The sequence below is a fragment of the Eublepharis macularius genome, chromosome 3 (assembly GCF_028583425.1).
Source record: "Eublepharis macularius isolate TG4126 chromosome 3, MPM_Emac_v1.0, whole genome shotgun sequence".
NCBI lineage: Eukaryota > Metazoa > Chordata > Lepidosauria > Squamata > Eublepharidae > Eublepharis > Eublepharis macularius.
In genome coordinates this window covers 116,093,822-116,120,003 of record NC_072792.1, presented here as the reverse complement: position 1 = coordinate 116,120,003, position 26,182 = coordinate 116,093,822, and the positions used below count along the sequence as shown (strand labels likewise).

The following is a 26,182-nucleotide window of genomic DNA, read 5'->3' as shown; positions in this document are numbered from 1 at the left end:
TCAAGCCCTGAATGATGTATTTACCTCTTAACTGGGTGGAATGAGACACTAGCTGCAGAAATAAAAATAAATTGTAGGCCAAGACCCACAGCCATCAAGAGAACTTACTAATATTCTTGAGGTATTTGGAGTAAAACAGAAACTATTTCTCCAAAGCAACATACCAACAATCCTGCAGTTGTGAGATATTGACGTGTCACTTTACTGCTGTCCTATGTTGGCAGCCATGACAAAAAGCTCTTGAGCTTGTTTATTCACACTTGTTTAATCCTGTTTCCACACAGCATCTCACAGCCTGTGGGGCTAAGAAGATGGATGAGGAGAGCTAAGGCCACAAGAGGTTGGGGTCACAGTGTCACTGGATCTCATTAACTACATCACTCACCACACCAGACATTTCAGAGGTCATCTCAACTGAGGACTGTAGGATAGGTGATGAAAGAATGGCTGACATCTACACTGATTTTTTTAAAAAAATATTCTGCTGTTGATATCACTTATATTGAAATAAGAGCATACCCTCAGCTTTGCCTTCACATCCCCCATGATGTTGGTTCATTTTGAGACAAACTGTCTTATATCAAAGATTGCTGACAGATGCCAAAGCAAGATCAGTAAGATGACAGAGAAGGCCACTGAATCAAAAATAAAATAAAATCCAGGAGTATCACTTCTTCTATACAGCAGCACTTCAGATCTCCTTTTGTAGTAAAATATTTTCAAATACAATTCAGGTATGCTCATATCATATGTAAACTATACATAAATCTATATTTTAAAAAGCACGTTTAACCAGGATGAAAATGTGTATCTACTTAAAATGAAACTAAAATGAATGTTAATGCATTTTCAGAAAACAGGAACAATTACAATCTAAAAACATGTTTTGTATAGCAGAATATGAGATATAAGAGAACTGGCTAACATGTAAGAGATTACATGCAGGGAATTAACAGTCTTCAATTATGTATAAGTAAAACACCATTAAAATGTGCATTCTGTTAAAGTTATATCATCAGATTTTTTTTTTTGGCATGGCTTTTACCAAAAAAAATGATATCTGACCTCTAAGTTATAATTTGATACAATCTAATTACATTTTACTAGTAAAATGTGAATTGCAAAAATATTTCTACAATAATTTGTGTTCGCTTGTGGGTCTCACAGTATATCCCAATTATATATGCAACACCACATACAAATGCTATATATACAATTTTATGGACAATATAGAATTCAGTGACTTACAGATTTTCAATAGTCAGGGGACATTCCTGGATTTTGGGCATCTGGAGATACAATTATACAGCCAAGGGCTGTCTCTCTTGCTTGCCTAACTCATTTCAATCTTTCACCACAGTGGCATTCCTACTGCCTGTTCCTGACCTTTTAAAGCACAATTGGGAGAGTACTGCTCTCTGCAGCAAAGGAAACAATCACACACACTCATTTGCAGGTGGTGATGACACAAAAGTTTTTGTTTTCTCCACCACTCTTGTACCCTCAGAATCTTGTCCAGAAACAGCTTTTCATAATGTTATGAGGTCTCTTGCAATCTAGATCACAGTCAATGGAATCAGAAACAGTGATGACCACCACGGAAACATTTTTATTACATTCTTTGCATACAAAAACCATTCTTCTGACTTAAACGTAGGTTAGACACTGATGCCATACCAGCAGTGTCAGAAGGAACTGTTTGTCATCGTTGCTTTCCCTGACTAAGGATGACAGACTGCTACAAATTGTGAAATCCACAATTTGCAAAACCTCTTCATGCCCATCTTGGCTCATTAAAACACACCAGGACAAGTTGAGAGAATGTCTGTCCAGGATCATTCATACCACTTTGCCAGAAAGTAAATTTCTACAGCCACGTAAGAAGGCTGTGGTTAATTTGCTTTAAAACCCCATCCACTAGCAAATTATCAACAAGTATGTAATATTATTTTCATGTGCAAGATAATAAATGTAGTTGCAGAACAAATTTAAGAAAACAATGGAAATCATGATAAGTGCAATAGTGGATAATGTAACTTAGATCTCTTGTACAACCTGCTGGATTGATGCCCTTGCCTCATTTCACTCTAAATTCTGAACATCCCATATTTAATTACGCAATATCAAGTATTATAAAGCAACTTCCATAAACAAATACAATGGCAAAATGTTTATCTCCTGAGCTTTCTTTAAATAGACCAACAGAAGTTAACCTAAACAGGACTGTTAAACGAAAATTAGCTGTGGCACACTCAGTCATCTAGTTTGTAACAGATATACTGAAGCAATCAAATTATGCTATGCTGATTGAACATGGAACTATTATGAGGGAGCAATATTTGTGTTTGGAACATTTAAAGTGATCTTTTCCCAATGTTTGTAAATCCATCTTTTTAGTAGGAAAATGTAATGCTTTGCATAACCCAGACTTCTTTATATATGATGGAAGGAGAAAATGTACATGAAAGAGCCTAGTGGAAGCACAGTTACCCAGGACCAGGACTTTTTTCCAGGGGGAACGTGGGGGAACGGAGTTCTGGAACCTCTTGAAAATGGTCACATGGTATAACATAAAATAACGGGTTAGTGGATCAGACTTTACATTATAACATATTATGTGGATATGCTATGTGGTGTTGTGTGCTGTGCTACATTGGTGGCATAGCATACAATATATATATAATATATTACTATAATATATACTATATTGATAGTGTATTTGATGGAGTATATGCCTAAAAGAAAAGAAATAGAATAAGTTTAAAGTAAGAGATAGTGTGATCCCTGCTATATATTATACTATATTGTTATGTTATATTGATATGAGATATACTATATTGATAGTATGTTTGATAGAGTTTATGTAAAAGAATAAGAATGTGCTTAGAGTAAGAGATATTATGATTCAAAATTGGTAGGAAAATATAAATGAAATAGATTTAAGTAATAAGAAGGGTTAAGGGTTGGAAAGCTGTTGGAAGTCAATAGGGAGGGGGGAGGAAAGGGTGGGGGACAGAGTAAGGGGAAAAATGGGATTATATGTGTTAAATTTGGAAAATTTTCTTTTGTTTTTCCACTCACCAATAAAATTTTATTTAAAAAAGAAAAAAGAAAATGGTCACATGGCTGGTGGCCCTGCCCCCTAATCTCCAGACAGAGGGGAATTTAGATTGTTCTCCATGCTGCTGAGCAGTGAGGAGGGCAATCTAAACTCCCCTCTGTCTGGAGATCAGGGGGCGGGGCCACCAGCCATGTGACCATTTTCTCCAAGGGCAACCCACTGAGTTCCACCACCTCTTTTCCCAGAAAAAAGCCCTGCCCAGGACTAAGCTTCAATGAACAAAACAGGACTTACTTTCAAGTAAACATACACAGTATGAGCTGAAAGGCAAGGGTCATCTGGGACGCTGTGCATTCAAGTCACTGGCAATGTGAACAGAAGCAAGGAAGAGGAGGAAGGCAGCCAGGACATCATTTCTGGCTGTATAACTGGAAGTGACATCACTGTATGGTTGTCAGGCACCACAGGTGCCAAACCAGGGAACAGGAGCCTGGGGGGCACAGTATTTCCTGTGTGCACGTATTTATTTACTGTGTGCTTCCTGTGTGCTCCCCTGGTGTAATGGGTGAGCTGCAGGTCTCACTAAAGCAAAATTAATTAAAAATCAGCTCCAAACAGCCAATTTTAATGAATTGGGGATCGGTGCAACCCAGAGCTTCCACAACATGCTGAAAAATTGTCATTTTCTGGTGCAACAGGGGAGCTGCAGATCATTCTGAGGCATAATTCATTAAAAATTGCCCATTTAGAAGTGATTTTTAATGAACTGGGCTTCAGCATGACCCGCAGTTCTTCCGTCATGCCAGAAAATGTTATTTTCCAGCACAACAGAAGAACATAGGAGCACACACTCTTCTTCCTCCAGGTTCTTTCCCCGCCTGCCAGCCATGTTGAGTGGGATTGGAGGTGGCATACAGGTGGTGGGGATCCCCTACCCAGGTGGGAGACTGGCAAGAATACATCACTGTGTCATGGGACACTCTAGCATTTCCCCAAATCTCCATGGCAAAACTGTAACATTTCAGTGAGATGGTAGTGTATGGCAACATGGTGACATTATTTCAGATTACACAGCCAGAAATGACATCATGGCATCACTGGAGGTCATTTCTCCACTGTTCATTTGCTCTCACTAGTCTATTTTGCGCTGCTGGGGAATGGCGGTGCTTCAGTGAGGGTTTGCCTGCCAAAAGGAGGCAAATGGGGCAAATGGCTCCCCTACTGGTCTGTGAAAATGGACAAGTTTTATACCAGAAACTGAAGGCTACGTTTATACAACTTGAGAATAGTGAGAAACCTAAATAAAGTATTGACGGCTTGTATATGAGGCAATAGAAAATTTGGCAGGGGACAATGCAATGGCCTCCTCCTGTGTGCCTCCTATACGGTGTATGTGCTCTCCTCAGCATGTCCACTCTCACTGACTCTTTTTTTGGGTGCCAGCAAACCTCACCCCTTTCCCCTTAGGAAGTTTAGGGAACTGAATTGAGCAGCAGAGTGCCTACGAAGGAGAGAAATCAATCTCCCTGTCCCATGAAAACTAGGGTTTCAAATGTAATCTTTATAAGTATTTATTTAATAGTGGAGTATGGTGGCAGTAGGAGGATAATGACTGCATTTTTGCATGTGCACCGATGAAGTATTTCCCCACTGGATAGGATCGAATTGTAAAGTTATGTGCCAAACAACCTGGCAAACATTCAGCTCCTGTGATTGCAAAACATGACCACCAATGCAAGCTGAATCAAAAAGTGCTCAAGCATGTCTTGTATTCACAATGTCTTCAAACATTAAAGGAACTAGGTTGATGACTGGAGATATATGAGCCTATTTGCTGTAAACAACCCTTTGATACACTATTCTAAGAGCAAAGATTCACTACAATTATCAGGAAAACATTTGGACGGTTTTCATGTTGTTGGGTGGGCTGCACATTGATGAGCTGCAGTTTAGCAACTATAATAAAAACTACATCCTATTATCATCAAAATAATGAAGATTTTACTGAAGTAGCATAGCTGCTATAAAGGAATTGCTTCCCATAGCTCAGTTTTCCTGAGAGTGTGTAACATGGGTGCCCAACATTTTTGAGCCCGTAGCCACATTCGGAATTCTGATACATGGTAGTATGATCAGCCACAAAATGCCTGCTGCAGGAAGTGGAGCTACACATAGAGAAAACCCAAGCACAGGAGAGAAGAGGGATAGTTTACAAAATACACCGGGAAGATGGGTGAGAGAGACTAAAACCAATACTACATTGGCAGCTGCCACCAAAAAAAAAAAAAGGAAGAAATCTGCACAGCCAATCAGATCAATGGCCAACCAAAAGTACTGTTGGTCAGGAGCCCCACTGGCCCCACTCACTTCCTAAAAGCACTTGGGGGTCACCAGGAAAGGTATCAGCAGATGTTATTGTGCACACTGGAGAGACCCCTGCTGTATACAGCTGTGATAATTTATTATTTTCCATGAAGAATTCTTCTCTATACAACATTTTTAACCAAGAGTCGTAGTAGCAACACTAACCTGCACGATTCACTCACATGGTAAAGTTCAATATAGGATATCCAGCTTCTGATAGACTAAAAAAGATCAATGGGATGTTTTATCAAAGGCTGACTCATAATGCAATAAAACATTGCCTGTATCCTCAGAAAAAGTTCAAAAGGATTACTTTTAGATCTATTTAAATGCACAGATTTTAGTCACCACACACTGAATTTTATTAGCACATTGTCTGAAGGTAGACACAGTGTTCTGAAGTCACTAGAGATTAGCTTTCAGCAGCATGATTGCAGTACCTTGTTAAATACCTCACAATAATACACTAAACATATTGCAATAACAGTGTGATTTTATAGAGCTGTATCAACATTCTTACAAGTAGACTAAGAACAGTTTGAGCACGTAGTAAGAGGAGGATCATAATAAACTCCTCCTATTCTACAATCCCAGTGCACCATGCACTTTGAAAAATCTTAATACCTTACAGGACTATTTTCAGGTAGATATGCAAAACTGTTGTCTCATCCTAGATACTATCTATGGACACCCAGTGCATCAAGTAAGTAATTTCATTTTGCCTTGTCAATTATATTGTAATTGTATACTTAGATACTTTTATCAAACTTAATTGCATCAGAATACCGCTCTCATAATTTGAAAGCAATCTTGTAAAACAGTTATTAGTCTATCATGTAGTGTGCCCTATTTAATCTTTATATTTTTATAGACTTGATGGACACAAAACAGGATTAGATATATTATGTGAAAAGATTTTGTTTATATTTTAGCATGATGCTCTTGCTAAACTCGGTCAAGTGCTGTAATCTCTCTTCCTACTGCAGATAAAACATCAATTTAGTTTTTGGTTTTAAAGCAAACAGGATCATTATGTTTGGACAGTGGTCCAGAGCGTACTATTTCAGCAATCTGTGACCTATAAATAATGCAGGACCTTTTTTTTTCTCCTTTTCTTTGAAATCAGTTGGAAGATGATACCAAAAATTCACCATTCAGCTAAAGAATCCAATATGTCTTCTGGTTCTCTGAACGAATTAAGAATTAAATCATGTACATTCTTTTGTATCAGCAACCTGCTGTCCTTGGAGGAAAACATCCAACTTTTAAACATTGTTTCCTTTTATTTTAATATATACAAGAATTCAAAGTAAAAGCTAGCTAATAAGTGACTTCTGTGTTGCTTCAGGAGAAAGGATGGGGGAAATGATCAGATTCTTCATGACTTTTGACCTTTGAACCACAACCTTCTTGCCACTAAAGCATTCAACACCTCATTTAATTTCTCCTCACTACACTGGCACAACACAGGAAAAGGGGAAAAAATAATCTGGGGACTTCATCAATTTTTCATGAATTTTCATTTAGGCCAGAGCCCCCTCTTACACTGGTCGATAGATCAAGCTGCTGTCTCATATTTAACACCCGGGGCTATAGCTGCTATCTCTGGGGGCTGCCACCAACACTGCCTGGATCAGAGATAGTCACAGCCAATGCTAGGACCTGCATGCTCTTTCTGCTCCTTCCAAATGGTGCTATAGTGCTTGAAATTGAAATCCTATCTCTGTAAACATGCCTCATGATCTTCATTAAGAATAATCAGCTGCAGGTATACTATTTTCTGCTTGGTTCTACAGAATTTCTAACCCTAAAAGAGGTACCAGTTCCTAACAAATTCAAATTTTTACAGATATAATTTCTATTGTTTCTGTGGTGTGCTTTAAAATAAGATACCAGTGAATATTTAATAGAATTCAAGTTGCATTTATTCTCCAAAACTTAAAAAAAATAAGCATAGTTTTAAAAAATGAAAACCAAATAACATTCTTGCAAAAACATTTGATCTATCACCGAGAATTTAATTATTTCACAGTACTGAGAATGTTATAACTTATTTAGGAGTGTGAAGATGACTTTTAAGAACTAATGCATCTTATTTTCCACAGAACATTTGGTAAAGCAAAAATGAGCAACTTTAATTTTATGAGGAGAAGCCATATCAAGTTAAATATGGATATGTTGCTTGCTCATACATGTTTTTACTAATATTTTAAACATGTTTTAGTTAATCATTTCAGATTTCAAAGGACTATTAGTTTAGAACCACAATTCAATTGGCATCCAAAAAACTCCACTAAAAGCCATGGAACTTATTCCATTTAGCATCATGCTGCCTCTTACAATAGAATGTTACTGAGCCTTGGTTCCATTCAAATTTCTGACTAAAGTATTTTTAGGGGAAGATGTAAATCAAATTTTAACTGGCAAGATATTTTTTTTCTTCCTCTCAGATCTAAATAGAAGGCCACATCTTGAGCATGTATTCAGGAAAACAACTTTTAACTGTAGAATGCCCCCCACCTCCTCAATATTCCATTCTATCGGATATCCTTGCCCAGACCTTGTCCAGACTTTTATATCATATTAATTATTGGGTTGGGCACCTACAATAGCCTTGATGGCTAGTAGGATTTATTTCCTTCCTTTCTGGCATTCATCTTTTCTTCTCAATACCACTTAGCTGGGAAGCAGTTTCAATGTACTCCCAACATGGTGTGAAAAAATGGTTTGAAGAAGCAAGCATCCTGCTTGATCAGACCAACAGTACATTTAATCCAGAATCCTGTTTCACACCGTCATCCTGGAAGGTGTAAAGCAGGGGTACGCAAGGTTAAACACTCCTCATACTATTACTCCCTAAGCAATTCAGAGCTACGCCGCCTCTGAACATTGATGCCCCCATGCAATTATCATAGCTAATAGCCATTGACATGAATATGGCTAAACCTTTTAAAGACAATTGTATTAGCACCCAACAACATTTCCCATGGCAGTGAGTTAATTAGGCACTGTGTGAATACGTAACCCTGTGGTTGGATTAGGGCTGTCATATACTCCATACTGGGCTGCCCTTGAAAGCGGCACACTTACTGATTACTGTTGGAACAAGCCAATGAAAACCTATCCGGCCTGTCTTTAAAAGCTTCCAATTTGTCCCCACATTCAATTCAAGGTTCTGGTTACAATCTTTAAAGGCCTTCATGGCATAGGACTCACATATCTAATGGACCGTCTCTTCTCAAATGTTCCCATGTGCTCAGCTGTGATTCTTAGGTTGCCAACTTCTTGTTATCCGTCTTCTTATGGAAAGTAGTTCACTCCATTTCTTCAATCCCACTTCCTGTTTTTTTTAAACATCTATGTAACATATAGCTGCTATTCTGTATTGAAACGATCATGCTGGTCTCTTGCCTGGTCTGCTCTGCATCCGCCATCTTAATTAGATCTACCATACCTTGCCGGTAGGATACCATCAAGTGAGAAAAAATATCTACACAACAACTGTAAAAAGAAAGGCCTACACTCAGTGGGGTAATAAATGTTTTATAAGAATCCACATTCAAGCAACTATTTGGAAAAAACAGCGTAATACATAAAAGGTGGCCCTTTAAAGTTGATTCAATCTGAATTTCCATTTTTCAATGTTTCTTATCCATGTAAAAATAGAAGTCATGTGTCTATTTTTGTACATTTTCATATCCTACTTGTTCATATGCACATTTTTGTTCCCATTCATATTTGTTCCCATTTATAGTAAGCAATTCTCACATTTATTTGTGCAATGAATCTGCAATAAACATCATATGTATATTATACATACATTATGCACATAGCACATATAAATACATAATTACATTGTACTAATGGAAGCCAACAATTCTTCAATACTAGTAACAATGGGCAGATTGAAACCATGAATAATGACAACTTCTGGAAAGAAAAAGAAAAAGAATCTGTTTATCCACCTATGTTTAAAATATTCGTTCCTTTAAGATGGGATATTAGAAACCACTCAAAAGCAGCATTTTCAGCTTTGCCTTAATGCATCTGCTTTATATATTGGACAGGTTTCACAGCTAACAGAGAGGGAAGTTTTCAACATGACATCATGTGTGAGATCTGGAGGAATGTGTCCTAATGCCTTCTGTTAAGATGAAACAGTAGGCTGTTCTCAGGAGCCCTTAAAAAGAAAACAAAAGAAGCTGTTGCTGACAACAGTTTTCAGTAACAAATCATTTATCTAGTGCCATGAGACATTTAAGCAAACCCTACATGCTTTCCACCAAGCTTTTTTAAAATGAAACGAGATAAAAATTTTAAAAGTCCATGGTAATAATAAAATAACTGACTTTAAAAAAACCGGTGAGCTGATTTGTGGTCAGCTTTAGTTAAACTGGAATTTAGTCAAGCACCAGTCCTTTTTTCTAAAATTAAGATTTATTCAATATTCTTTTTCATGCCATTGTCTCTCAATATAAAGAACAGTAACTTCATACTTAATAAATTTACATAAAGGCTGTTTCCACACATCCTAAAAAGAGCGCCTCACTCACCGAATGCTGGCAGCTTTTTTATAGGATTTCTGATGTCTCAGTTTGCAAAACAAATGCAGACAAATGCAGTGCCACAAAAATGGAAGCAAAACTGCCTGCATCCGTTCGTGAAGCCGCCAGTGTTCAGTGAGTGGGGCACTCTTTTTAGAATGTGTGGAAATGGCCACAATTATAGTGATTTCTCCTGTAAAGTGCTGAAGTTATGGTACCTATAACCGTATTCAGCAAAAATTCTAATTCTGTGCTCTGCTTCTTCATTCATTGCTATATTGCAGAGTTACTGATGCTCATGCATAATTCAGTCATGCATAAAGAATCTACTTGTAAACTTGACGGTACAGTCGCCACTCATGAGCTGAGACTTGATAGAAGACGTTGCAGCAAATGCTGTTAGGGGTACTTAAGAGAAAGTTGTATAAACAGCCCGGAAATTTCTAAAGCCAAAATTCTGATTTAAAAAAAAATTAGTATGACTTAAGGGTTGAAATGTGATTCAGGAAAACATTAAGTGGCAGAGGACAAAGCAAAAAGTACATATATCTTGTTCTCAATATGGCCCTATCTATGGATACTTAAATCCAGAGATAGGGGCAACGGACAAATAAGACAGGTCTTTTTTCAAACCTGAGAAAAGTTTTGCAGAAAAATACAAAAACTAAAAACAGAACAGAACAAAATTCATGGAGGGTAAAAGCTCCCAAATGATAAACAGAGCACCAATAGGTTTAAGAAATGGATGCCCGCTGTGGCTATTGCTAGGCAACCACAACACTATTGCAAACCTTCAAACCTTGATTTCTGTCGGGAAAAGGCAGACAAGGAACAAAATCATTTTCATGGCAGTTTTGGCCTTTGAGAGCCAGGCCTGGGAACAACCACCAGGTAACTTGCTATCATGTGACTTGGATGACTCACCCAGGCATGGCTGCGCTCCGCAGTGGCCCAAAACAGGCCTGATACAGGCAAAACCGGGCATGTTTTGGGTTGCTGCAGAGCACAGGAGCGTTCTATGCCAAAACAAGCCCAAAACAGGCATGTTTTGGGCTACTGTGGAGGGCAAGAGCACTCCTGCGCTCAGCAGTGGCCCCAATCCAGGCCTGATCCGGGCCAAAATGGGCCCAATCCAGGCGGCTGCAGCACACAGGAGCGTGCAGTGCCACAGGAGAGCACGCACGGAAGGTGCACTCCTCCTGCTGGCCAGGGGTGGGGTGTGGGGGGCGGGGTGGGGTGGGGATCTCCTGTACCCAGCGGGGGTATGGCATCCCTAAGTGGCAGGCACTTCTCAACACGATCTAGCTTGGTGGAGGAAGTCACTAATCAACTAGGCCCAGCAGCAGCAGCCACCACACCACAGGACCCTGACTACTGTCAGCAGCACCTTGCAACCAGGCAGACTTTTCCTGAGAAGATGCTACTGGCAAAGGAGGCAGGATGGAGGCAAGCTGAAGATGGGGTACATAAAGATAGGGAAAGGGAAAAGGATGTCGGGCCGCTAGGATGTGAAAAAGAAGGAACAGTGTGGGAGGGGCGAGATGCCTTGCTAGACCCAGAAGAACTAGTGGTGACATCTAAATTCCTCCTATACCCCCAACCCAGTATTTCTTCTTTTCCACATCCTGACAGCCCTCATATCACTCTGATTCTGCAGTCACTCCACTGGTCACCAGTCAGTTAATAGATTCAATTCAAAGTTCAGCAACAGACCCTTAATGGCCTTGGACCTCCATACCTGCAGGACCATCTTTCTGCTCTGTCCCATGGCACAGCTATGCTCATCTGAGTAAAGTTTTCTGAAGGTGCCACCCTACAAACAGGTAAAATCAGCAACTTTCTATCATTTTGCAAAATGAGCAAAACAGAAAGGTTCAGAAGGGCATTTTTATAAAGGGATCAGACCTATGGTATAATAGATCAGCTCGGGAAGTTGCTTCTGTAAAGGATAACCAATTATAATACATTGCAATGTATTACACATATGTTACACATTATTTACTGCAATTCTGTGTCTTCCACCTTTTATAACACTTTCTTCAGTATGGTATCTGAAACCTTAACACTGACTGTTTTCTTGCCCTAGACAGTATTTTTAAATAAACAAAATATTGTTTGCTTGAATTGTCTTCCAACTCTTCAGCCCTAGCTAGGGATGCTAGCTCCCCGGCTTTCCTAAGGAGCTTTATCTGACGTCTGGGATATCGGTGTTTAAATAGGATGCTTTTGGAATACTGAAAATGACATCGGCTCGCTAACCATCTTTGACAAAGAACGGAAATGGGACCCTCCAAGTGAACCGGTCTGCCTGTTAGATGGTTCATTCCATCCTGCACAGTCGGATCTACACTTGGCTATGATCCTATGACCTTTATGACTTTGTATTGTCGAAGGCTTTCACGGCCGGAGAACGATGGTTGTTGTGGGTTTTCCGGGCTGTATTGCCGTGGTCTTGGCATTGTAGTTCCTGACGTTTCGCCAGCAGCTGTGGCTGGCATCTTCAGAGGTGTAGCACCAAAAGACAGAGATCTCTCAGTGAGAGATCTCTGTCTTTTGGTGCTACACCTCTGAAGATGCCAGCCACAGCTGCTGGCGAAACGTCAGGAACTACAATGCCAAGACCACGGCAATACAGCCCGGAAAACCCACAACAACCATCTTTATGACATTGTCATAAACCGCTTTAAATAGCCTTTTGAGTGATGTATTAATATTGTTCATAGGAATTTTCATCAATTGTACTGTATGCACTGTATGCACAAGAAGGTGAAGATTGCGTGTACCCTGATGAAGGCAATTGGTTAATATTATGAAATAATAACAAATAATTGATTTTGTATTTGCTTGTTAATACTTTATTTCGTTAGGATCTCATGATACTTGACTTGGTTACCGACTCGTGATTCTCCTCATATAGTTAAAGCACGCCACCGGGGGCACGGGATTTCCCATCTGCCGCCCCTGGCACCCCAGGGAAGAAGGTGTGGGAAAGCTGGCCAGATAACATGGAAGAATGGCATACACATGCTCTGCAGGCACCTGATGTCATTTCCAGTTTAAACCAAAAGCAAAAGCCCAAAACATACTGACCTCCCCCCTGCGCAAGGAGCCCCTCAGTTTCAAGGTAGGGTTACCTAGCAGCCCTGGTCCTAGCCAACTACACTGATTTTTTATTTGAGATTTCTGCTGTTTAGCTGAATTTGTTTTTCATATTTTCTAATCTGTCTTGAGTCTCAGTGAGAAAGGTAGGCTATAAATGAAATGAACAACAAAAATTTTGAAAAGGTGGATTGCTCTTCCAGCTTGCGGAGTGCTGGAATTCTTAGCAGAAGCAGTTTCATTTTAAAATTCAGTTCAGGTTGGTTTTGCTAGCGGTCAATTTAGTTGAAATTTTCCTCCTTCGTGGTTATAATAATGTTACCCATTGGTTATGTACTTTCTTCATTAACTCTTCTTTATCATACTTTGCTCTAGTGACAAAGATGGGATCCTCTCGAGGCACACAGAGAAGTTCTGTGGCCTACAGACTGCAGGTTACAGGAGCTTTTCCTAAGTAATGTCCTAGGGCTTGACAGAAACAACTTCAGAGTACTTCAGGTCAGAAGAACAATCTTACACAAGATATAGCTATTGGCTACCCAGACATGGTGAAGGTATTGACCTTGAGCATCCACCACCAAGTAAGAGAACTATGTCATGTCAGTCCATGACCTGGGACATTAATCTCACACTAAACTCTTCCCTAGTATGTGTATGCATTATGTACAAATATATATAATGAACAGATTAAGCACCAAACTATATTATCATGTGTACATTTCTGACTCCTAATTAAGACTCACAAAGAAAATATCTCTATTTTAAAATCCCCCAACTTTCCCAATAATTCAGAAATAAATGTCACCTCATGTAATACTGAAGGATTATCTCCCATTGTTAAAGAAAACTTTTCTGAGTTCACCCATTTCTGCAATGCAGCAAGACCAGGTCTTAAAATCATGAACTGATTTTTAGATTTTGTAACATATAGTCTATACCACTACCAGCCTCCAGTTGGTGCCTGGAGAGCTCCTGGAATTACAATTGATCTCCAGATCAGTTGCTTTGGCTGCTTTGGAGGGTGGACTCTATGGCATTAAACCCCATTGAGGTCCTTCCTCAAACTCTACCTTCTCCAGACTCCACCCCAAAAATCTTCAGGAAATTCCCAACCTGAAGCTGGCAATCATAAACCTGATGAAGAATTCTGGTGAGCATGAAAACTTGGCAATCTAGTTGGTTCTAATAAAAGATATTACATGGATTTTGTTCAAATTTCTCCTAGTTGGCAGTTTTAAAGTTCCATCTTATCAGTCTCAAATTGTGCATCTAACACTAACCCCGTTTCGGTTTAAGGAAAGACAAAGAGTGCTTAATATAATGAGCCAAGAAATCTTCTCTGTAAGCCCTCAAAGAGTTTAATTGGAGACTATTAAACTTCAAAGCTATAAAAACAGTAAGATGATCTGGTGTTAGGTATATGATGCCGTTTTAAAACTCTTTCTATGGTTTCAGTCTTAGATTTCACATTTTTTTATCCTTCTTTTTAAAAAAAAACCTGTCAGAGAAACCAAGAGGGTTTTAAAAAAAAAACCTGAATTCTTTTTTATCTGATTTTCAGTTCATGCATGACCTGCCACCAGCTGCAGTGGTTAAAAAGTTATCTCAAGAGATTGAACACATCGTAACTGGAGACTCTTTGCAGTCACTGGAGATCACTCAGTGATATTCAATTCAATGAAGTACTTCTTAAATTTAAGCACAACCAGTTGCTCCAAGGTGATTACTCAAAATATATATCTTCCCAATTCTGGTTTTGGTGTTAAATATTTTAGCTTTAAGAAATAGAACCAGTTATATGCTAGCTAACTTAAAAAGGTCTAATATATGTGCTAATGGCTAATACAGTTTTAAATCACCAAGAAACTCAACATGAAGTGTTCAGAACATTAACACTCTCATCCAGAAAATATTTTTCCATATAGTCTCTGACAAGTTAGGAACCTGAAAAAAACCACAACAGAGAAAATCCTATCCCTATATACTGTCCCCACCTTATCTATCTGTTGAGCCCCCTCAGGTTCCCTCTCTATCCTCCCTTTCTTTTTCTACAGGCTTTTCTTCCCTTCTCTACTCCATGTTTTCCTCTCTCTCTCTCCAGCCTTTTCTCTCTCTCTCTCCACTTTTCTCCTTTTCCTGTCTCCTTCTCTCTTTCTCTCTCTCCCTCTCCCCAGGTTTTCTCCCACCATTTTACCCCATCCCACATTTCTTCCCTCTTTTTTCCAGGTTTGCATCATCTTTTTTCACTCCATCTCTCTTTGCAGCCTTCACATCCACCCCTTTTCCTCTCCCTCCCCCAATTCATGCTTTTCTCCCCCATACCACCATTTTTACCCCTCTTCCAATTTTCCTCTCCCTCTCTCTTTTTCCAAACCTTTATTTTCTTCTTGTTTTCTAGACTCTCTGCCTTCCTAGATTTTTCTCTGCTTTTTCTCCACTTCATGCTACTGACTCAGGCACTGCTGTCAAGATCACCAGGGCTGGATTTAGGGTTGTTGGCGCCCAGGACAACCCAAGTCTGGCTGTGCTTGTGTGCGCGCATAGCGCGCGCACGCTTCCAACACTGTGTGATGACATCACTTCCATGACATCCTCACGCATGGTGGGCGTGCCATCAGTGGAGCGGTGGCAGTGTGGGTGGCTGGGAGGCCGCCTGTGCCACTTGCCTCCCCCACTGAGGGGGCAGCCAGCTTGCCGCACACTCCTTGTCCTGCAGGGCTGGCGAATTGCGCGGGCGGCCTTCCAGACCTCCGTGCCACTCACTTGCCCAGCAGGACAGGGAGCGCATGGCAAGCTGGCTGCCCTCTCAGCCGGGCAGGCGAATAGCACAGAGGGCTGGGAGGCCACCCGCACCATTTGACTGCCCCGCAGGACAGGGAGTGCGTGGCACGCCAGCCGCCCCCTCGGCGGGGCAGGAGAGTGGCGCGGGTGGCCTCCCAGCCCTCCATGTCATTCACCTGCCTGGCTGAGAGGGCAGCCAGCTTGCCGCGTGCTCCCTGTCCTGCAGGGCAGGCAAATTGCGCGGGCAGCCACTCAGCTGTTCGTGCTGCCGCCGGCACGATCCCGGCAGCTGGCAGATGCACTTGGCGCCCCTTCTTTGGTGGCGCCAGGGGCAGACTACCCCCGTCCCCCCTCGATCCGGCCCTGAAGATCACAAAGCAGTGGTAACTGTGGACTCAAAAGATCTCAGTAACTACTGGCTGGGTAGCAAAAGGTAACATCAGATTTCCAAAAGCAGAAAACTGAGCTTATGTCAGGAAAAAGTTGTATATAATTATATTTAATACATACATACATACTTTTCCTAAACTTTTTAAAAAATGTTTTATAACACCATACACATACATTTTTTATTGTAAAGTAAATTCTAGTAATTCATTCATTCTGTGAAGAGCCTGGGGGCTTGGTTGGATACCCTGTTCTCCTTGGATAAGCAGGAGTCTACAGTATTCTACCAACTTTGCAGGGATTGCCAGCTGGCCCTCTACTTATCTCAGTTGAACCTCACAACAATAATTCATGCAGGGCAGCTGCTAGACTTTTGACCGATTCATCGTTGTCTGCCCACATGCAACCTATTTTACGGCAGCTGCACTGGCTTACACTTGATTTCTGGAACAAATTCAAGGTGCTGGTTCTAACCTTTAAAGCCCTACACAGCCCATCATACCTGAAGGACTGGCTCTCCTAATATGATCCCCCACAATCTTCATTCTGCATTCTTCATCTCATGGCTTACTGGTGCTGCCAGGCCCCGAGTGGCTCGTTTCTCTTCCACCAGGTCAAGGGTGTTCTCCATGGTGGCCCCATCCTGATGAAATGCTCTATCTGACAATACTCATGCCTGCAGGATCTATTTAGGTTCTGCAGGGCTTGCAATGCTGAACTATTTCAGCAGGCCTTCAGCCAGCCATGATTAATATGGAATATTTGCCACCTGGTTGCTGTTTTTACTATTGACTGTATTTCTGGGAACACCTAATTGCAGTGTTATGTTTTTAGTTTTAACATAGAATCACAGGATCATAAAGTTGGAAGGGTCCTTACAGACCATTTAGTCCAACCCCCTGCCCAATGCAGGAGCAGCCTAAAGCATCCCAACAAATATTCATCGAGCTGCTGCTTGAAGATTTCCAATGAGGGGGAACCCACCACATCCCTAGGCAGCCGATTCTGCTGCTGAATTACTCTTAAAGTGAAGAAGATTTTCCTAATATCCAGCTGGTACCTTCCCTCTTGTAGTTTAAACCCATTATTATGAGCCCTATCCTCTGTTGCCAAGAGGAACAGCTCCCTTCCTTCCTCTAAGTGACAGTCTTTTAAATATTTAAAGAGTGAAATTATGTCTCCTCTCTACCTTCTCTTCTCCAAACTGAACATCCCTCAGTCTTTCCTCATAGGACTTGATCTCCAAGCCCCGGATCATCCTCCTCTGTACCCATTCCAGTTTGTCCACTTCCTTTTTGAAATGAGCCCCCCCCTCCCCCACAGAACTACACACAATACTCCAGGTGGGGCCTGACCAACGTGGTATATAGTGTGACAATTAAATCCTGTGATTTGGATGTTATGCCTTTGCCTTTTTTGCTGCTGCATCACATTGACTTATATTTCACTTTCCATCCACCCATATCCCAAGATCTTGTTCACATACACTGCTACCCAAAAGTGTATCCCTCATCCAGTACGCATGCTTTGCATTTTTGTTACCTAGGTGGAGAACTTGGCACTTATCCATGTTAAATCATCTCTTTTTCAGATCTGCCCACTTTTCCAGTGTGTTTGGATCTCGTTGAACTCTATCTATCTTAATTGTTTTCAATTGTTGTAAACCTCTTCAGGCCTCGTTTGAGGGAAAGGTGGTATAAAAATCTAATAAATACATAAAATAAATAACAAATATTTGGTATGGATGAATCTGACTTCTTAACTCTGGGGCTAGGTCCTAGGTCCAAAGAAAATTTGTTAAAGCCTGTCATAAATTACCATTTATATGAACCATATAAGAAAAATTTAAGTTACTAAAGACTGTACTGTTATTAAGCAGTACAGATAAATAGTTCAGAGTTTATTGTGCATAACCATAGGCCGTCACAAAATTACAAAACCCCATTAGATGAGATAAAAATTAGGTAAAATACAACTATATACAATACAGATATACCAGAACATGGGGACAGAAGTACAGAGAGCTTCAAGACCACCTAGAGTGCTTGCCTAAAACTTATTTATAACACTATAGTGTTGTTATAGTAGCATGTGAGCTCACTCCATGTGGAATCCACTTTAAAATGTTCCATCTAGAATACATTAAGCAGTTCATTTACTGTGGCTTGCCATGTGGAATGGATTTTCTTCTCACCTCTTCAAACTTCCCAAAATGCCTGTAGTTGTACAGGAAAAAAAATCCATGATCCAGAGAGCAATCTGTTGCAGATAGCTTGCTGCATGAATACAGATGCCACATTAAGCACCTAAAACAGACTCTATGGAGAAACTAGGGACACTCAAGAAACGTTTCATAGCCCCACTGTATTTTCTGTTTTACCAGGATATCTATATTCTCCCTACAGTGGCTGAGATATCTTTGCTTTTAGGAAAAATGTTGGGTGTATATCCAAATGCATAACCAATGCAGATGCTGTCCTTTGCTTTCACTGATGTGCACCTCTATTTTTAAACATTACAGTTAGCTTGTACAAGAGGTTGTGCATTTAGTTAAACATCTATTTCTTTCTTCTCTAAAAGAAAAAAAGATTCTGGTATAAAAATGGCAGAAGTTGGGTTCAGAATTTATGTTGCAACTACAGATCTGCAGTGCCTATTTCATAAATCAGACTGCCCACATTACCACAGCATTCCTAGTTGTAATCACAGTGAATCCATGATCAATATATTTACCTATTTTGCTTGTATTTATATCTCACCCCATTGAACAAAGATGGGCCATCAGGGCAGATTCCAAAATGCTCAGTAAAACCAGGACAAAATCAACTCCATAATTAAAAATTAAAACTCAACTTACAACCACTTAAAGAAACAACTCTGACAACAAAGGAAGTAGGGAATGGTCATATATTTTAAATTCATTTTTATACTATCTATTTTGAATACGGAAGTTTATTAACACAAAACAGTGCCAACATGAATTTTTTTTCTCTGCATCTCGCTCAAAAAGTTATACCAGTTATGCTGGGAAGTATTTGTTTAAATTTTACCTTTTCCAATACAGTAGTAACAGAATCAGACGTGACACAAATCTTTTTGCAATGTATTGTGCTCCAAATATAATTAAAATGTCAGTTTCAAATTAAATACTAAGACTTGTATCACAAGAGATAACAGAACATTCCTCATAGCTAAGTTCAGTTAAACATTCAGTTGACCAATCAAAACACTGATTTCTGTTTTGGCAGTTCACTTAATGTTCTGAATATTATTCAGACTTGTCATGTTCATACAGGGAAACATCCACTCAAAAAGTAAACAAATTTACTCAAAAGTAAACAAATTTAAAACATGTGCCTAATTTCAGAAAATAATCAATAGAGTTTAACAGAGTTCAACCCTGGCCTGATTGTGCACAAAATTAACAGCAAAAGAGAAAACAAACACAAATAAATCTGCATTGCTTTGTTTTCCTGAACTCATTTTTCCCCATCACAGAAGGGGGTTATGCATCTGTGATGGCTCAATGTTACAAAAAGGCAATCAATTTTAAAAAAGCCCTCCATAGTCTTTTAAGATAGAGTTTCACATTGGCATGTGAATGGCTTCTCATAACAAAGGCGACCTATATTCGAATTTTTGATAGGACCCTGTTTGAGATATATGAGGGTTCCAACAGTACATGAGCAACCTGCAAGCTAGCTGCGCGTGTAGAAGTAATAGGTTACTTGATTTTTTAAAAAAGTTAAGTTGCCAGTGTCCCATATATTGAATGATAGTATCTTCATACAATTCATGCGTTATTTATTGTCAACTGAACTGACTAGATACACACAGAAAGACTGATAAGCACACTTTCTTTTATGCATTCCCATATATTTTATCTATTAGCTTGGCACCACTTATGAAGTTATACATTTATAAAATGTATGTAGATTACTTACGTGCTACTTCCAGAGAAGCATTCCGACTCACAGCTTCCCCCAGATAGTTTCTTGCAACACACACATAACTTCCTTCATCTGGTTTACTTCTGCGCCCATGTACAATACGCAAGAAAAATAAAGATCCGCTAGGAAGCAGCATGCGGTGTGAGCGGGGGTCATCTTTATCAGTCTCCACACGTTCACCATCTTTGTACCACTCAATAGTGGGAGATGGTCTTCCTTCTGCCTTGCAGTTCAGAGTTGTTGGCTCTCCTTTAGAAACAATCACATCTGATGGATGCTCTACAATTCGAGGTGGAAAGTCTTCCTGACGAAGACGAGATCCTAGTGAAAAAGAAAAAGTGAAAAGCCACATTTACATCTACTTGGTAATTTCTAAATGAAATACGTATGCAAGAAATAAATTAAAACATACTTTCAAGGATATTTTAAGACATTGTACTACGATGATGTATTTATACAATTATTCAAACATGCATGCACACAATTCATTCCAGCTGGAAGTCACACAGCTGTTTTGCAGGAAAGCTGAACAGGAAACAATATAAAAAATAAACATTTGAATGTAAGCAAAACTTTTAAATTCAGTGGAATTTAAATGAGAGCTCCACCTTCCTGTTTACACATGCCAGAGAAATACAATGCCAAGGGGCAACACTGATGAGCAACGGGTCAGAGAGGCCCTTTATATTCTCCCTCTTCTCTTCTAGTACTAGCTACCCTTTTCCCAAGAGATTCAACTACCTAGTTTAAAGAAGATTCTCAGGGCCTCTATAATAACAATTGTACTACCAAGACCAAGGTATCAGTGCAGCATCTAAAGCCCCTTTCATATTTTAGTTCCTACCAAGTTTAGTTTCCTACAACTAAAATAAGAATTCCTACAGCAGGGACCTCCAACGTGGTGTCCATTGGCACCATGACACCCAATGATACCTTTTCTGGCACCTGCCAAGTGTTTTTGAAAAGTAGGCAGGGTCAGGGGGAGCTGTTGCCAGCAGGATCTCTGATTGGGCACTGTCATCTCATTGGCTGAGCAGATTTTTTAAAAGTTGCTTTTGCAGCAGCCGCCACTAAATCACAGTCATTGCAGCACTTGAGGTAATCTGTGAGTATGCAATAAAATATTTTGAAACAATATATCCATTTAAAACATCATCCTGTTAAACAGATCTCCTGCCTGTTGAAAAGTTAGTATTAGAGTTATGCATGTTGTAGTTGTGCCCAACACCCTGTGTCAGAATTTCAAAGGTTCCCACAATCCTGACTGTTTAAATTTGCAAAAGAAAACAAGCTATTTATAATAAACAAAGAGGAAATAATGAACGATCGTTTAAATGTAGTGTAATTGAGTATTGAGAGTTAAAATCTGGAGATTTTGATAGTAACAATACAATATAGTTCTGAAAATAGTGTTATGCTACATATTAACTGTAGTCTCCTAATTAATTGTCTTTGAGTAGTTCTATGCTCAACCACCACTAACATTGTTCTTGATTAAAAGCTAGCAATGGTCTCCTATTTGTGAATATAACCCTTCATGAAAATATGGGTGATAGGTGTTGTTGTTGATGTTTAATTTTGGAACCTTTATTAAAGTGCTTTGCAATCAAGAAATAAAAACGATCAGTAAAATTTTATGAAAAGATTTTTAAAAACCTACAATATTTTAAAATATTTTATTAGTAAATAAAAATAAAAATACACCGCATACATAATAGAAATAAATGTATGTCAACAATTGTAGGAATGACACGACCCAGGGTGAAGATTCGAACACCAGTCTGCCCCACTGGGCAGTGGTCGTTTTATTTAAGCATAGCCTGTGCATTCTTGCATAATCCCCAGGAACAATGAATAAGGAAATAGATGTCTGTCTTTGCTAACATCCGGTTAACCAGTTACTAGCAGAGACAGGGAAACTGCACATAGAGAAAGACACTTTGTATTGTTAAGCATTTATGAGCATCAGCAGAATGTCCTTTGGTCAGGGTAGGTGTGCCTAAACCGCTGACCTACATTCCACTCTTTTTTCTTTTCCTTAAAGCAAGCATTTCTGTTCAGTATCTGACTCTAAGCCAGATTCAACATCAGAAATATGCAGTTTGTAATAACGCAGTTGTTTGGCTAAAGCCTGAGGGGCCATTAATGGATACACGTGAGGTTGTTTAGCAATCACCCTCGACCCCATAGTTACAAGAGCAGGGAGACACTGTAACAGGCAACAAATTAGAATTAAACATGCTAAAAACCCAATTCCGTATTGGACAAAGAGACCAAGCCATCCGGTAGGCAGCCAGGACCATAATGAGGCCCACCAGGAAGGCAGCAGATCTTGCTTAATATCAGAAGCTAGGTTATGTAAATTGTTCAACTGAACAGATTTTTTTCTGAATTATCAGACACATTAAAACAACACATATTCTTAACAGATTCACAACCTTGATGGTGCAACAACAGCAAATAATCAATGGCAGTGCGATTGTCCAAAGCAGCGCAGCGGAGCTCTATGAGCTCAGCATTCAGGGCAGCAATTGCAATAGAAGTTGCGTTTATTATCTTTGCCAGGCTGCAAGCTATTTTGCTAAGAGTTCGATGGTTCACAATGGTGAGCGCTGGAACGCCAACAAGAGAGGCTGCAAGGCAAAAGGTCAAAGTGTTGACTTGCCGGGCTAGCCGCTCCCACAGGTTATAATCTAAACGGTCATGCAGGGAGGTTTCTCTCCCGGGAGGAAGAAAACAGCACAGCACACAAAGAATGAGAAGTGAATTGGCAGTTATAACCGCAAAGATGGCAGCACACAGATTCTCGGGTGTCTCCGGCTGATTGTTGGCCTGCAGGACCTGTTGCGCTTTGCTGGTCATCCGCTTGACAGATGCACTTAGCAGAAACCCACAAAGGACCTGTAGGGGTAAGATCAGAAGCAAAACCTCAACCCCAGGTTATTAAAGGCATGGTGCCTGGGGTTTGAGAGAAATTTAATTGATTTAAAGTAAAAAGAACTTTATGGACTTGCTGTGTAATGTTTGCTAAATTGGGGGTCCTATATTTCCCCTGTTTTAATTGTTTTTGCAACAGGGTTCTGAAGGAACAATTAGCCCATTCAACAATAGCTTGGCCAGTGGAGTTATAAGGAATGCCATGAGAAATTAGTTTGCTAACATAGTGTGAATCGGAGATAAGATTGAAAGGTTGATGGGCAAAGGTGTGAAATGCGGGAATAGCCGCAGCAAGCTCGGCTCGCTGGGGAGAGGCCTGGTTTGCTGAATATTTAGTAATCCAGCGACCATCGCTCTGGTAAACAATGGCTCCTTGGGAGCGGCCACCATCAGAAAAAACTGTGACCGCTGCGCGCACAGGCTGAGGAGACTGAAGAGATCGAAGGAAAATATGTGCTGATTGTAGGAGAGAAAAGCGGTGATCCTTAGGCAAATGAAAGAGGATATCTCCCACAAAGTCAGCAAGAGCAATTTGAAACTGCAGGAAAGTACGCAGGAGGTGATTGAAATCATGTTTAGGAAAAGGCATAGCGATAGACAGCAAATCATGACCAGTGTGCTCAACAGCACGCTCTCATGCCATAGCACAGAGATCAGTCGTGGCATGAGGATACGGAAGGATATTTTGGTGAGAGCCATGAGAGAGATACAACTATTCTACAAGAAAGACTTGCCCAAGATGCAGTATTCCCAAAACTCCAGTGGCACCCAATTAAGGGTGCCTAGGAGTTGCTGCAAAGCTACAAGTGTGAGCGGAGACAGAAGCTTTAAACAAGGAACCACCGGAGCAGCAAAGGAGTGAAGCATCCGATGGCCAAGATAGGAATAAGGCTCCACAACTTGCACCTTTTCAGGGGCCACAATAAGTCCAAAAGGGTGGAGAGACTGAGTAAGGTCTCCTAACCACCCTGGTGGAATCTGGGGTGCACCCACCAGGATGTCATCCATAAAATGGTAGACAGGAGCCTGTGGATGCTTTTCCCGAAAAGGGCGTAATACCCGGTCAACAAAATGTTGGCACAAAGTGGGGCTATTCAACATACCCTGGGGTAAGACCTTCCAGTGGTAACGTTGGGTGGGAGCCTGATGATTAACCACCAGCACTGTAAAGGCAAATTTCTCCCGATCTGCCTTACAGAGCGGGATTGTAAAAAAGCAATCTTTAAGATCTACAATAAGTAAGTAAGTAAGTAAGTGAAAATCATGAGGAATAAGATTAGGATTTGGAGTCCCACACTGCAGGGGACCCATAGGTTGAATGCAGGCAATGATAGCATGGAGGTCATGCAACATACGCCATTTGCCACTTTTCTGTTTGATGACAAAAACAGGGGTGTTCCATGGGCTAGTCGTTGGTTCAATGTGAACAGCGGCTAGCTGTTCAGAAACTAAAGAGTGTAAAGCAGAAAGTTTGTCCAAAGGGAGAGGCCACTGATCAATCCACACAGGCTCATTCGCGAGCCACTTGAGGGGGAGAGCAGTGAGAGACATTTCATTCACCCACTGTGACAACAGTGCCAAATTGTCTCAACAAGTCTCGTCCCCACAGATTAACATGAATATCAAGAACATAAGGGCGAAACTGCACCCTTCGATCAGAATCAGGAAGAGAAGCAGAAAGAAAATGTACACTTTGCTGAGCTCCCTGTTTGCCCCCCACACCCCAAACACTGGGACAGGCCTCTAAAGGCCACTCAGGGGGCCACTGCAAGCGGCTGAGAACAGAGACATCAGCGCCAGTATCGAGAATACCTTTAAACTTACGGCCTTGGATAAAAATATGTTGCTGGGGGCGTGCAGAAGAGATAGTGGTAGTCAGTCCTACGAGTGAATCAGTGGAGGTAGACCCAAAACCTCCCGTGCCACGCTCACGGTTGGCTCCCCCTGCGGGCAAGACATAGGGGACAAGAATTAACTGAGCGGGTGCAGAATTTTGAAGCAAGGTTTGAGGCAAATTAGCCCACAGTTGCAATTGTATGACTCCTTCATAATCAGAGTCAACAACCCCAGGGACTACAGAGATTCCCTTTTTTCCACTAGAGGAGCGAGGTAAGATCAGGCCCAGATGGCCAGGAAGCAAAGGACCAGAGAGCTGAAACGGTGCGACTTGCACTTCTCCGGGGAACTGGAAAGTAAGATCAGCTTGTAGGAAAAGATCAATCCCCGCACTGCCTTTAGTGGCACTTGGGGAATTGAAAATAGTAGAATTAGGCAAGGATTCTAGCCTAGACTTGCCTCTGTTTGAACTGGGGCCAGAGACGGGCCCGCTCGGGAGTTTCCCGAGCGGCATTCACTAGCCCAATGAAATCCCTTGCCGCATTTGGGACATTTGGTTCGAGGCTTTCCTTTCCCAGTTGGGCTGGTAGGTTTTGGTTTTACGCCCCCACCCCCAGGAGCCCGGCATTCTGCTTTAAAATGACCAGGCTTGCCGCAGTTAAAACATTTCCCACCAGGCTTTACACCCTGGCGGAGAGCGACAGCAAGCAGAGAGGCTTGATGGGAGGGGGTTCCTATATCTTGGCAAGCTCTAATCATTTCTGCCAACTCCGGGTTTTTTCCCAGACCTGTGATAACCCTTCGACATTCAGAGGTAGCATTCTCTTTACCTAATCTAATCAACAGCTCCTCTTGGGCTTCAGCGTTATCAACTTGACGCTTAAGGGCTTTCTGCAGGCGGTTGCTAAAATCTGGATAGGGCTCTGTGGCTTTCTGGCGAATGCTCGAAAAGGTCTGCGACAGCTTGCCAGAAGCTGGAACCCACTGGAAAGCATGATAAGCACATTGCGAAGCAACCTCCAGCATAGCCGCAGGTAAGACTATCTGACGATTAGGGTCACTGAAATCTCCTGCCCCATAGAGTTGCTCATCAGTGTAAGCTCCACCAGAATTGGCGCCTCTTAGTACACACTGCTGGTGGAACTCACTTTCCCAAAACACATATTGTGCAGGAGTTAAAAGCATGCGAATCATGGTTTTCCAATCCTCCGGAACTAGGGTAT

At 40.8% G+C, this 26,182-nt stretch overlaps 1 protein-coding gene across 1 annotated transcript in view; it reads right to left on the bottom strand.

Annotated features, from left to right (window-relative positions):
- ROBO2 (roundabout guidance receptor 2) overlaps nt 1–26,182 on the bottom strand; it is an 892,879-nt gene that overhangs the window by 776,999 nt on the left and 89,698 nt on the right. Inside the window, exon 2 of the mRNA XM_054974970.1 lies at nt 20,181–20,507. Within this exon, the coding sequence (XP_054830945.1) occupies nt 20,181–20,507 (327 nt within the window). The remainder of the gene's footprint in view (nt 1–20,180; nt 20,508–26,182) is intronic.